Here is a 14,886-nt window from a genome sequence, read left to right as displayed (position 1 = left end):
ACACACACACACACACACACACACACACACACACACACACACACACACACACACACACACACACACACAGACACACATGCACAGACTCCTTGTTGCCTGTCTGTTGTAGGCAACAGTTAGACAGCTGTGCCTGTCTCCTGACCCTCCCTTTCTTCTTCTGATCACTAGCCATTCTCATTGACTGATTGGTCAAGCTGCCTTACTTTATTCCTCTGATTGGACGGTTTCACATCTAATGAGGCAAAGGAACGGAATAAGATTTTAAATTTGAATGTCAGATTTAAGTGAGGAACCTCAAAGAAACCCACTCCTCTATGCTACTTATGAATACATAATATGAATATAAGGATTGCTGATTGAAAAAAAAGAGCCTAATGACTTGTTTGGTTTTTTAAAGCATCATTATTATAATAGTCATGCCAATAAACAGCACCTTTCTTACAAACTGAAAAAGGTAGTTATTATTCATAGTAAAACAAAATTTCACAAATTGTTTTGCTTAAAAGGACTGTAAAAGAAGCAATTGATGTCCTTGGTTCAAAGTGATAACACTTTACCAGGTCCTGCTGATGTGTTTTAGATTTGAATGTAAATTTAACTAGTTATATTTAGAAAAGGATGTGCAGTGTTTTGGAAATCATCTCTATTTAATATGAAGTTCAGGATTTTAACTAAATGAAGAAATGAAATCATGATGCTATGCACAATGCCGTCCAAAGGAGAGAACAGAGAGAGGCAATATACCAGCAATCAGTGCAATTTGATTAGCCTGCTTATTGGCTGTGTGTGCCTTTCCTAATCACATTGGATCCGCTGCATTCTGAACACAAGCAGCATGGCATTCCTAATGTTATTGGGTGTTGAATGCAAGGGCTTTTTGTACTGCTTAGCTCAGATTGTATTTTTACTGTCTTGACATACTAGAACACATGCAAACAGATCAGTCTTTGTGTTTTCAATGGCATGTTATTCTTTGGGTGTTTGTGTCTTTTTAGGTGTGTGTCAGTGGGTGGATGGATGTGTGTGGATCTAGGGGGAAGTAGACTATCTAACGGAGTTGCGTTTAAATTTCTTCATAGGGTTTACTATGACATACCCACAACCTGTGTTTGCCCCTGTCTAGTTAATAATAATACCGTTATATATTAGTGCTGTGCAAAAAAATTGATTCACATTTGTATTGCGATTCAAGCTCTACAGATTCAAAATCGATCCATAGAATGCCAAAAAAATAGATTCATATATATATATATATATATATTTCGTTTTGTAAAGACGTGTATACTATCAAATGGGAAATTACTACATTTACATAATGTGAATGTTTTTTTAATTGAGAAATGTTTTTGAAAAAAAACAAAACCTTTAATAAAACGTTACCTTTGTTGTAGTAATATACAGCATGTAAAGAGACAGATAAAGTAGTTACAGTAATGAATTAAGACGGTAAGCTTGGAGTCACTGTAGCTAAGTGACCTTCACCCACCCACTGTGTGTGTGTGTGTGTGTGTGTGTGTGTGTGTGTGTGTGTGTGTGTGTGTGTGTGTGTGTGTGTGTTGGGGGGTTAGCTTGGCAGCGACAGTCTACTGTCTGGCACAGGTGGTGTTGAGCAGCAGCCCTCCAGCTAAGATGCTAATATGCTAACACCACACTAATCCGAGGGTGCTTTAGGAAGCAACTGACCCTGTCCCCCACCGCCCCCCCAAAAAATATCAAACTGCATATACCTATATATTCATGTGAACAAACACTCATGTATAGACACACACATTAAAGCTGACTGAAATACACGCACTTATACCAACTGACGCATAAGCCCATTTGATATACCTTATATAGACACACACACACACACACACACACACACAAACACCAGTGCAGTGAGGGGGATTAGGATGTGAGGCGTCTTGGCTGTGGCGTGTCTGTCAGTCACTCTCCAGCTCTGTGTCAGCATCACAGCGGTGGCCACCATGCTCCAGGGAGCCACCACCATCTACTGCACTGTAGTGGTACTGCAGGAGAGGAGGAAAAGAAGAAGAAGAAGAGAAAAAAAAAAAGACCTCTAAAATACAGTAAAGAGAAAAGGCAATTTTTAAAAGAGGAGATTTAGTGCTAATTTAGTATTAATTTTAAAGTTATAGTAGTGTTGTAATAGTAGTACTGTAAACCTGCACTATGCTGCCTGTGTGTGTGTGTGTGTGTGTGTGTTTTTGTATGTGTGTGTGCCTCCTTCTGTACTAGCATGGGGAGCAGAGGGGCACCAGGGCTTTGTGTGTGTGTGTGTGTGCGCGGCGCTGGCTTGTGTGCAGCTGGCTGTGTGAAATCTCCTAGTGGCCCCAAGGGATGACCAAACTCCCATGCGTTTCCACAGAATCTGGCCGCCCTGTGGCTGCCCTGCCCTGTCTCTCTGTCACTGTTAAAGCTTTAACCGCATACACTGAGACGCTCCTCTCTCTCTCACTCACTCTCGCTCATTCAGACTGCTGCTGTCTCGTCCTCAGCACTCCTCTTTTGGTTCTTCCTTCACTTTAGCATCTTCTCATCTTTAGGCTGCCGTAGCCTCCATACAGTCTCATTCCACACACTGGGCCACACATTTGTACAATTACTCTAGCACTAAACCTTTAAACTCATCTGCAGCCTCTGCTTCAAGCTGGGTTTAACTTTTCTGAAGCCCTCTGAACTTTTACAGGTAGCACACAGCTCCACTTTTAAGTTGTAAGTGATGGCGGTGGCTGGATTCAATGCACTCATGCACACACTCAAACACGCTAACACCAGTCCAGCCCCAATGTGGTAATGAGACTAATGCACTGTAAGTGGATTGGCTTAAAAGAGCCTGGATTCGCCTTAAGATGTCTGAGCACACTGGAGTTAGAACTGCTGGGGTCGGGTTCACGCACACAGCCATATCCTCGTAAACACACACATGCACCATGAAATAGACTTGTACAAAAAGTTTTTTCTTTGTTAGTCTTTAATCATTTCATTTTCTCGAGACTGTTTTACACCAGTAAGAGTGAGTTATTATCGTGTGCAGCTCTGCAAAATGTGTTCTTGCTTGCTTGCTCACTAGCGCTGATGGACAGTTGCTCAGATAGATGTCTTCATCAAGCGTCTTACAGCATAGTTCCCTACTTTCATACCACACCATGTTCACTCTGCTCCACACAGTCACCTCCCTTTTTCCCTCTCTCCATTACCCATTAGTAACTTGCGTGATGTTTAACTAATCTCTCTTTTTCATTCTTCTACTACCTGTGGAATTATTGCTTTTACTCAAGTATTAGCCGCTAATACTCACATACACAAACACATGAAACCCCTCCCCACACTGTTGTGTCTGGAGGTGTTTTGACCTTCGTCTGTAAGGAGATCAGCTCAAGCAGTGGGCCAATCATCCTAGCTCAAAAGCACCAATCAGTTTGACTTCAGACTACTGTTGTTCTACGGTGAAACCTCCATACTGCTACGCTGTGCAGTAGATATTTGCTTTTCATTGAACTTTGATACTTGCAGCCTTCTTACATAAATTAAATTGTACACTATGTTTGATAAAGTTTAGATACTTTTGTACTTTAATGCAGTTGCAAGACCATTTTTTTAATCATTGATTATTCTATTAACAATCTGATCTATAAAATGTCAGAGAAGAGTGAAGAAGTTCCCAGAGCCAAAGGTGACATCTTCATATAGCTTGTATCTGACTAACACCCAAAGATATTCAATATATTCAATTTACTAGGATATTAAAAAGAGAAATGCTGGACATTGTTGGATTTTAGAAGCCACAACCAGCAAAGTTTGGCATTTTTGCTTTCTAAGTCACTTAAATGATTAATCTATCATCAAAACTGTCTGCCAATCAGTTAATTGAAGATTTTCAGCACTGAAACATAATTTTTTTCAGTTATCAACCCACTTACAACCTGCCGGTCAGGTTGGAAAGTGTCAATCTCTAGGTGAGCCACGTAGTCTGTTATCTTTTCCTTTGGTCGGACAGATTATCAGTCTAGCAACCAACCAGCTGACAACTTAGTCACTCGGTTAGTAAACTTGTTATTTATTTTGTCCCATTACACTCTGTGTTAATGCGCTGAACACTGACCGTGTGTGTGTGTGTATGTGCGTGTGTGTGTATGTGTGTGTGTTGTTATGTGGCCAGACGACACATTCCTCTCCCTGCTGGTGAGCTGCTGTGTATGTGCTGGAACGTGGCAGAACCTCCCCTCCACCCTCTCCATCCGTTATATACCACCACTCGCCACCCCTCCAGCTCCCAGAGCGCCAGTCACACAGCCCCGTCTCTGCGCCATCTGCATATCAGCTCCAGCCTCGGCCAAAGCATTAAATTAAATCCCTGTTTGGGTTGATTAACAAATGGCTGGTGAGCTCGCATAGTTATGGAGTTATTTATTTAATTGTCATCAAGGTTTTGCCTGCGTTTCGTCTGTCTCGTTGTCTGCTGAAGCATGGCATCTGGCAAAGCAGGAACAGAGGTGTGCTGGTGTCCTGAAGGAGTGAGTGTGAGACAGAAAGGCTGGAAAGTTTGTGCAAGCTTGTGTGTCTCATTTCTGTTTTGCTGGCTGACGTTCAGCCTTACCATTTGTACCTGTCTCCTATTGTTCCTCTATGCATTTCTTTCTCTCATTCTCTCCCCTTTCCGCCTCTGTCCTGAAATGAATAGTTAATCAGTCCGCTAAATGAGTGACAGTTAGTCAGTGCGTTGTTGTAATTGTCCAATCAGAAAGCTTGGAACGGGCACAGTCACAGCTGATTCATCTCTTCCTCTTACTGCTAAATCCACAAGCTGCAAATGGAAGATGTGCCAACAAGATTTGAGATTCCAAAATAACTTTTAAAAACTCTAGTTCTTAATGCTTAGTTTGTAGCTCATACCAAAAAAGCGGAAAACAAAAGGTCTTAAGGGGTAGAATCTAACGGTGGAAAGTTGGTTGCTTTTACTCATTCTGTTCAAGTCCCTTCTTAGCCAAACACTTAACTACGGCAAAGTACAGCGGATGTGGTTGTTTGCATTTTTAAATCTTTAATTTTTTTTACCTTTGTGAATTGTTCACAGTGTTACTTAATACTTCCCTAACGATAAAAAAAGGATCAGGAAGAGTTAAGAAAAGTATGAGTAGGCATCCAATTAAAACAAATCAAGTTGTCCTCTTAGTCTTATCCTCCTTAATATCCTTTGTTCCTGAGATCTTTCAGATCCCCCACATTGTCGTTTATTACTGATATCCTGCCTTTTTATCAAGAAACAACAAGACAGTCCTGTTGTCTTAAGCACTGTATAGTGAAGTATTTACTAATTGGCCTTAAGGGAAAAGTAAAGTTGTGCAGAAAACTAAATGAAACTGTAGAGAGGAGTCCGAGAGAGATGGTGTGGGAAGGAGACCGGCTGTTCCGTTTTCTCCAGCAGTCCAAACTAGAGACATGTGGCTCCCTAGACAAGCTGTCCAGAGTGGGAGAGCTCGCTGGACTCATTACAGGCAGGGCCAAGACGGGATAGCTTGACAGAACACCATTGGATCATTCAGAGGATTGGAACGGTCGAAACAGAATTGTGTGTTAGTTTGTGTGTGCGTGCCTCTGTTTGTTTGGAATGGCATGTGTGGACAACTGTCCATCTCCTCTCTCCGTCTGTGCCACCCCTGGCTGCCCCCTCCCCCGCCCCCCCAGTGGACGTAGACACACACACACACACACATGCACGCTGTCTAGGCCCGGCCAGAAGGATTGCTTAAATGTTTTCAGTTGTACTGGACAGCTGAGCGATGAAGTGGCCAGCCACAGGCTTTCATTGGTTGGACACTTCATCAGGAAACTGACTCAGAGAAATGACTGCACTTGGACCAGCAAGCGAGTCATCACTGCCAGTTTATAATAGTTTTATCAGTTTAACTTTCCCTTTATCCTCATCCATTTAGTCAATTAATCTATCTATTTCTTCTATCCACTTTGAAGTTAACCACAGTTTCTCTTTTCCAGGTGATCAGGGTTTTTATAATTAGTTTTTATAGGTTATATGTTTAATCTAAACACACTACTGTACCAGAAAAACCTGTATAATACTAAAAAATAAATCAAGTTCACTAACACCCCAAATTAAATATTTCAACAAAGTTGAACCATGGTAAAAGTTTAGCACAATGCACCTCAAAATCCTCAACAGATTACATGCAGCCGTTAGCTTTCTTCTTATTCCTCTCCATCCCTTTTTTTTGGCCTTTTTGCTTTTTGTAAATTTTTTTCCTTATGCCTCCCTCCATCCCCCCTCCCATTTAGCCCCTCTCGCAGCACTCTGTAGCAAGTGATCCAAAAGAAGATGCTTTGTTTCTTGAAGAACAGGAGAAGGAAATAGGAGAGGAGGGGAGAGTGGGTGGATTTGTGAAAAGAGAAAAATAGAGACTGAGAAAGGAGAGAAGAGAGAGAGGTGTGATTGGTAATCCTGATGACTCACTGGCACCCAACAGCATTTTCTTATCTGTCTATCTGTTTCTCTCTCTGTCCCTGTGCGGTGGTCCAAATCAGCCAATACCCCCTCCACCCACCCACACACACACACACACACACACACACACACACACACACACACACACACACACACCCACACACACCTCCACGACAAGCAGCACCCAGAGGTACCGGCTGGCCCTGCAGTCGCATGGTCCCTTTGACGGAGCAGGTGTTTTTCTGCAACGTGTTAACGAGCACGGCCTGCTGTCATTTCCGCTTTAAATGGATGTCACAAATAGAACACACACACATACACACACTGCCTATCCTACTCTCCCAGAGAATTAGCCTAAAAAAGGTGATCAGAGTGTGTCTGTTGTCAGTGTAAGCGTGCGCCTGCATGCACATTTGCATCTTTGTCTGTTAGTATGTCTTCACAAGGTGTGTAATTGTGTGTGTGCATGTCAAGGAACGGCTGGTTAATTAAAAGGGGTTGACATGTAAGGAACATTTGTGTCCTCCTGTGGATTTTATTTCTGTTGTTCGAAAAGAGAACATGGAATGTTTACACAGCTCCCTGCTTTGGAAAGTGTTGAGATTGTCAATTTCTTTCATCGGAGCTGTGCGTATCAGTATCACTTCAGCCGCAAATTCTGCATGTGTGCGCAAAGTTTTCATCCCTGTATATGTACTCATCATACTCGTCCCATTATGTGTGAATCCGCACATGTGTGCACTTTACTCCATGTGTGTAACCAAGCTGTTTCCAGTAAGTGTTATCTGTGGTGTGGTAGTGTTTGACACTCATGTAATCCTGCAGCGGGATCTGATGAAGCTGTGGTTCCACCTTAATGCCCGTCTGTGTCAGCCAGTTGGGTTATACTCTGCCACCAGCTGCTCAACAGATGTTGTTATTTGTTGCTGCTGTCTAAGACGGGTCATTCTCTATGTGTAATCTTATCTCATCTCATGTCATCTCTACTCATCTCATTTTATCTCATCCCCCTTCTTTTCTCTTTGCTGGGAACCAGTGGTTTGTGCGTGTATGTGTTTTAATTGTGATTTCATGCTGTATGTGTGTTTGTGTGTGTGTGTACATGTGTGTGTGCCTGTTTGGTAGAAGGGTCATCACCTCGACACCTGCCCATGTATCAGGCAGATGATGTTTCTGGCATGGATAGTTTGCTTGTTGTGCTGGTAAACATGTTTTTGCCATTTTTTACATGATAATCCGATCTGAATCTGGCAAGCACTGTGAGAGTCATAGAGATATCGTGTGTGTATATGTGTGTGATATCCTTTGGACAGATGAGAGTTTAACGGACAGGCTCTTATCCCTTGAGGGAATAAAATCTGTATTTAAAATCATCCTCATTATTGCTGTTAATATTTTCCATATATCATCATTACCCCTGATTGCTCTATTGCCTTTAGCGTCATAATCACTGTTGCCCTCATGATCGGAATTTGTGTCTGGTTTAACATATTTAACTTCAATTTTCATCCCTCTCTTTGTTGCCATCTTTCTCTGCAGGTGAATACATAAAGAACTGGCGGCCGCGTTACTTTCTGCTGAAGACAGACGGCTCCTTCATCGGCTACAAAGAGAAACCTCAAGACTCTGACCTGCCCTACCCTCTTAATAACTTCTCTGTAGCAAGTACGTTGTCTACCACACATATGTCAACATAGCCTCTAGGCACTGTGCTCTAATTTACCTGTGTTGTTACATTGTATATACTGTTACGGGGTTAAGCTAACCTAGGCTCATGAATCAAAACACAGCTTTTAAAGGCTAACCTAGTTTGTAACAATTATATTGTCTTCTTTCCCTGCATTTTTGCATTTAACATGTGAGTGAGACCTAAGCTGGCCTGGATATATCTGGCCTACTTCTAGAGGGGTAGTGGGGTTTACGCTGAGTTAACTGCTGCTGTTTCAGTTTGTTTCGTGTCCCGGAGCTGGGCCTGCTCATTGTCATCGGGAGTGACAGCCTGCTCGCGTGCTGCGAGCAGCTCCAGCGTCTCCTGTTGACTTTTCCGTGAGCCCGCTCCTTGGTGTGTTAGTTCAGGTTTCAAAGGTGCATTTACAAAAAGGTGTGTTGTTGGACAAGAAGAAAACATCTCTTCAACCAAACATGTGTGGCCTGTTGCGTCCCTCCTCTTTAGGCTCTCCACCTCTGCTTCCTGAATCAATCCTCAATGAATCTTCCCCACACACCTGCAGTGCTGCATTAAATCAGCGTCCACAAACACGTCCCCTCATTTGAGGTGTCAGTCTGACGCTGTCCATCAGATAACCACGCCCATTTCTCTAAAGACACTAGACTAAATTCATAACAATACACAGAATAGCACCACAGAATAGGAAAACACTGTCCACATGCTGAATTATGCAGCTTTTAGATACCTGATGGACTAATTTAGAGGGTCTTTTTGTTTTTGGTTATGTCAACACACATTTTACTGCCTTTGTTGAAAAATAAGTTGCTGTAAACTGTAAGCAGGTGTCCAGAGAGAGTAGCAATGTGTTCAAGTACTGCGTCTTTTCTGTACAAATGACATCCATGTACACAGCCCACTTATTTGTACGTTTATAATTAACAGTTCTGATTATAATGTGACACATGCTGTAATTAACCCCTCTATAGACGTTGGGAAAGAGTGCCTTGCTCAAGGATGCTTCAGTTGGGACATGAACGTCTTCAAGTTAAACAACATTTAAAAGCCTATATACTTTGATTGAACAGGTATATTTTTAAATGCTAATGCAATTCACCTTTGTCATGTAAATTGCAATGAGATTGTTCTTGAAATGTTCTTGTGGTTTCTTAACACAGATCAACAGTGATGCTCACAGTTATTGCATCAGTTTTACTCATGATGTGACAAAACATGTTGGTGTGCTTTACAGAATTCACTGAGGGGTCTAATCAACCATTTATCAGTACATCATCTGTCTGCACCTTGTTAACAAGCCCACAGTGTCTTTGACATGTGTAATTAACCAGCTAATGAGTTAACAACATTAATTTTAATGTCTCTCAGTCTCATTACTGCCACCATCAACTCTCATTGTTCATACATTTAATGGAGTTTGGCAGTAAAACTTTGTGTCTGCTTTCCAGGCGTTCAGCCTTGGAATAAAAACTCTGGTCACTCTAACAACTGTGACAGGACCGACTTTCTACTACTTTATAGTACTCACCAAATAGTTTTTTGACATTTACGCTGACATATCGTTTACTTTTTAAGACACAACACATTTTCAATTTTAAATTAAAGACAATTAGGCTGGTCAAGCCTTGTTATTGGCTATTTAGAAATGATGTGTAAATTTAAGAAGTTTTCTTTTTATTTCCTCCAGACTCTCCTGCTATATTGTAGCTATCACACTAGTGAGTAGTACACACAAGATAAGCTGTACACAGCACACATATTCAAAGTAGATACATCTGTAACAATGGTGATTCTAGAAGACCCCAAAGTAGACTTATTTAAATTTAATTGAACACCATGGTAATACTGTCACTTCTGGCTTTGGCTAAACCTATCAATCAGATAATAACTTTCTTCAACACATAAACATACCGTATACCATACATCATATGGATAAATGGTTGCATGATGTGTAGTTGATTACCCTATAACATAGGTGGATATAATCTTGCATAATAATAAAGGTGCCAAGCTTGTTTTTAACTTCTTGGCCCGGGATCTGTTTCAGATGCCACTATATCTAATGGATTTACTAGATTTAGACATGGCAGCCAACATTTTCTTTAAATTAATGTATAATCATTATCAAAATATTTTAGTTCAATGGCTTTAGAAGAGTGCTTTGTGAAAATATCTGCAAAACAGTCAGGGACAGTGAGGATGGCTGATGGAGGGTACAATAGAAGAGGAAAATGATGACGAATGGTAGAATATAAACTGATACCTCAGAGAAAACGATAAAGAATGGTACATTAAAGGATGGAGGAGGAGAAAGAAATATAGGAGTCCAGAAGGGAGGACAAGCATGGGGAATGAGCGATGGGAGTCAATTGGAGGGGGCAGAGGAAGAGAGAATTGGAGACTTTGAGAGGATAAAGGAAGAAAAGAGAGGACAGAGATATAGGAATGCTGAGGGTAGGGAGGAACGGATGGGAGATGGAGAAAAGGATGGAGGGATGGATGGATTGGAGAGTGAGGCTTTTGTGGATGAAATATGGGGGAGAGAAAGGGAGGAGGAGAGGAGGATCATCAGTGCTGAACAGACAGAGAGGAGGAGACGAAGACAGGATTGGGGAACGAGGAAAAATAGGAGAGGAATAGTTTGTGAGGAGGACAAGCCAGGCCATACATCCGGCCCCGGCTGCTTGGCACAGCAATGGCATTGCCACATCTGTTGCCCAAAGCTGGGTGGCCAGGTGGCGTGTGTACGTGTTTCTTTATGTGTGTGTGTGTGTGTGTGTGTGTGTGTGTGTGTGTGTGTGTGTGTGTGTGTGTGTGTGTGTGTGTGTGTGTGTGTGAGAACAACAGAAGTGGTCAGATGGAACAGAGATGGTACAGGCCTGTTCCCTGCAGAGGGACTCATACATACAAGCCTGTCGCTCACACACACACATGCTCGCACACACTAGTGCATGCACTCTCATACACCCACAAAACTGCTACACAGATTTCACAATTGCCTACTGTGGCAAACAACACAATTTCAGCTAACATTCAAACTTTAATATCACTTTAATGTGTGTGTGTGTGTGTGTGTGTGTGTATTTTTTGGCATCAACCATAGCATGACCTTGTTTTCTGGCAGCACAGTAGGCCATGTTCACGAGTCAGGTAGTATCTTCTGTGTGTGTGTGTGTGTGTGTGTGTGTGTTTGTGTGTACGTGTTTGTGCGTGTGTGTGTGTGTGTGTGTGTGTGTGTGTGTGAGAGAATTTACATCAAAACTCTGCCATGTGGTCAACGTGAATGGTGTTGTCATTAACCTTCCTGTCTATATTTAGGTTGAGCCATGACGTGCTGTGCTGTGCCACACTTAAACAGAAAGTAATTGGAGGAGAGCAGAGGAGAGGAGAGCAAAGTGAAGGAGAGGAGAGGAGAGGAGAGGTGAAGAGAGAGTGGAGGAGAGAGGGTGACAAGAGATTGACAGTAGACAAGAGGAGAACAGAGGGAAATGTAAAGTGATATATGTAGAACAAAGAAGAAGTGGTAGAGATGAGCGGACAAAAGATGGATCGTTACGCCCTTTTACATCAGCTCTTGTCCCCAATAACCAGAGAGACTGCTGAGGGACAATGAAGATGCATTCCTTCCCACAGCGAGCTCACAGCCCCATCTGGCTATGTGTGCGTACGTTTCTGCGTTTGTGTACTGTATTATGCATGTGTGTAAAAAAGGCCTACTGTATTGCACATTTTCACAGAAATGTGTCTCTTCGGATCTTCGCCAGATGCGTATGTGCTGCAACACATAATATCCCTTGGCACAGGAAAGCACCATTATTTGAATCATCTGTTGCTGACGTTATTGCATATTTTTAAAACAACAAATTTAAAACCAAGCTGAATTTGTTTCTTAATTGTACAGGCCTACATTATTTCACTATAGGCTTTTATCACAGCAGTGCACAGTCGCAGAGCACAGTAACTAATAACATTAGCAATGGTTCCCACACTCTGTTCCATTCAAGTGTCCCAAGTAAGCTATAACGGTGTAACAGGGAGCCAGAATGCATAATACAGGGACCCTAAAACTCAAGCCGCTACATTTTTATTTATTTACACCTGTGCTCTTCCGTGTCTGACAAAATGTCTTCCATTAAAACACCAAAAACTCTTCCATGTTCCATTTTCTTTCTCCCTCTTTGCGCCATTCGTTGCAGAAACATTGTAATTGTACTGAAAGACAACACTGTCCCTCTGGCTGCCTGTTTCAGAATGTCAGCTGATGAAGACGGAAAGGCCGAAGCCAAACACCTTCATCATACGATGCCTCCAGTGGACCACCGTCATCGAAAGGACCTTTCACGTGGACTCGCCCGATGAGAGGTCAGTTCTTAGAGGATCCTCCAGTCATTGTTGGTCAGTGATCAACAAGGATGTTTTCATTTATGGAAACAGTGTCCCCCTAAATAAGTCTAAAAAGAGCTCTAATCTTATAAATCAGGCCAGTAGTCTTGATGCAAATTTTAGATGCTAAGAGAATACTGTACAAACGAATTATTTAGCCAGAGCTTTCTTTAACATGTTTGAGCTAAGATGCTTTTAGACAAAGAGGTTATTGAATGTATACTGCCTATGTAAATTGCCTATATTACCTTGTACTGTCTTATATTCATCAAATAGCAGAAGTTTGGAGAAAAAAATGACATATAAGCTAGTTAAAACCTATGTTTATTCCCCGACGCTAAAGGTCTAGAGTTCAAGTCCGACCTGTGATGGTTTCCTGCATGTCTCCGCCCCTTTCTCCCCACTTTTATATCTGAGCTGTCCTGCCTTTTACAGGCAAAAATGCCCATTAGTGTTTCAAAAGTAATTTACATGAGGAAGCAATTAAAAAGTTTACATAAGGTTTCTTGCATATGTACAGTTTTTAACTGTAAAGACATTATGTACAATTTCTGTTCAAGTAAAATAAAAAAATAAAAAACATACCAAACTTCTTAAATGTTCATGACATTTGACTAAGTGTAGATACACAATAAATACAAATCATGCAGGTAAAAGTATCATCAAGGGCAGAGGTAAATGAGGTTTGTACTCTAGATGTTTTAGGTGTGTGTTTGAGGGGAAAGAGACAGAGTGGGAAGGAGACCTTTCAAGTAGCGTTGGCATAAATTCTCCAGCTGCTCAGTTCCTTTCTGAGGAGCTGAGGTGTTTATCTCCAGAAAATGAACAGCTTTGCCCAGAAGACCACAGATGCTTCTGTGCATCCTTTGAGTTTGTGTGTGTTTTAATGTGTTTGTGTGTGTGTGTGTGTGTGTGTGTGTGTGTGTGTGTGTGTGTGTGTGTGTGTGTGTGTGTGTGTGTGTGTATATGTATGTTGCCACTGTCTGTGTTATATGTTGCTTTATAATCATTTTGTCTTCAGATAGTCCAAAAAACATTTCACAGTTAATCAAGTATTTTTTAAAGTCAAGTGTACACAATATGCAACAACTGCAAGATCCAGATGTGTGCACGTTTGGTTTAGGAAGTGTATGTGCAAAAGATGTCTGCAATATTAAAGTTTAAGTGGGTTAAAAAGAAGTGTGTGTGTGTGTGTGTGATACTGTATTTGTTGTACTGTATCAGTCCTGGCAGGGCTCCAACTACCACAGCCCCAGCGTGAGCAGAGAGGGTGGCACGTGTTGGCATGGTGCCTGACTGTAGGCAGGCCCATTATCTCTCATTAGCAAAAAAAAAAAACTCATTATACAAAAAACACTCTAACCAAGAGAGAGAGCATTTATCTGCTGCCTGACCTTGAGAGAGTTCCCATTGCTTTTCATGTTGCTACACGCACACACACACGCATCATGGGTGCCACAAATTCATTGCTCCATTGTTGTAGATAGACTGTATCTTGAGTTTGCCCTTGTTTTGGAGTGTGTAGGGTACACTCAGAAGTCTTTGCAGTAGAAAGGGATTCAGATCTAAAAAACACACTGCTCTGTTTAAGTTCAGATAGATGTTCTTTCAGATCCCTCAAGGAAACATATGGGCATCTAACTCCAAACAAAACAAAAGACACAGGGGTGATCGTTTGGGAGGCAAACAGGTTTCATTATTATGATCTTCTCACGGCTTACACTGGGTAAGTTTATTTGAAAGTGCAAACTTGTAAATCCCAACTTGCTTCTCTGGAGTGCTGAGATTTCTAAATACTCGTGCACATACAGTAGCACAGGATTAACACTGTTTGAGTGAAGATCAGTGAGAGGAATTCTAAAGAGAGTTCAGAGAACCCAGTGCAGTTTTGAGTGAAACATTTCCAGCATTTTAATTTTTTGTTTAAAATCAGAAATATTACTGACAACAACATGATTCTCTTATGTGTAATTAACCAGATTCACTATTTCAGGGGACTGATGAACCTTAGAAATGGCTTTTAGTTCAGTTTTAGTCTCATTACCATTTTCTCTTCTTATGCAAGGCCCTGTTTATAAACCATTATATTTATCATTGTTAATACAGCTAAACTGATGCATGGCTGGCCTTCTGCATTGATGATGGTCTAACAAACACACACACACAAACACACAAACACACACACGCTTTCTCTCAAGATGTTGAACAGCACCGCTAATCGAAAGTCAATGGGGAGGAACAATGTTAGCAAACAGCAATGCATTGTTCCCTCTAATGCATGGGTGTGCATTTACATACACCCAGATACTTGCACGCACACACACACACACACACACACACACACACACACACACAC

The 14,886-nt window shown here is 41.6% G+C and overlaps 1 protein-coding gene across 4 annotated transcripts in view; it reads left to right on the top strand.

Moving 5' to 3' along the window:
- akt3a (v-akt murine thymoma viral oncogene homolog 3a) overlaps positions 1–14,886 on the top strand; it is a 57,048-nt gene that overhangs the window by 23,635 nt on the left and 18,527 nt on the right. For all 4 annotated transcript variants that reach the window (XM_034897367.1, XM_034897372.1, XM_034897366.1 and 1 more), the window contains 2 exons: positions 8,003–8,128; positions 12,398–12,509. In XM_034897367.1, the coding sequence (XP_034753258.1) occupies positions 8,003–8,128; positions 12,398–12,509 (238 nt within the window). The remainder of the gene's footprint in view (positions 1–8,002; positions 8,129–12,397; positions 12,510–14,886) is intronic.

The sequence above is a fragment of the Etheostoma cragini genome, chromosome 17, assembly GCF_013103735.1.
Source record: "Etheostoma cragini isolate CJK2018 chromosome 17, CSU_Ecrag_1.0, whole genome shotgun sequence".
Classification (NCBI taxonomy): domain Eukaryota; kingdom Metazoa; phylum Chordata; class Actinopteri; order Perciformes; family Percidae; genus Etheostoma; species Etheostoma cragini.
The sequence above is the reverse complement of the archived record's forward strand: the minus strand, read 5'-3'. Positions and strand labels throughout refer to the sequence as shown.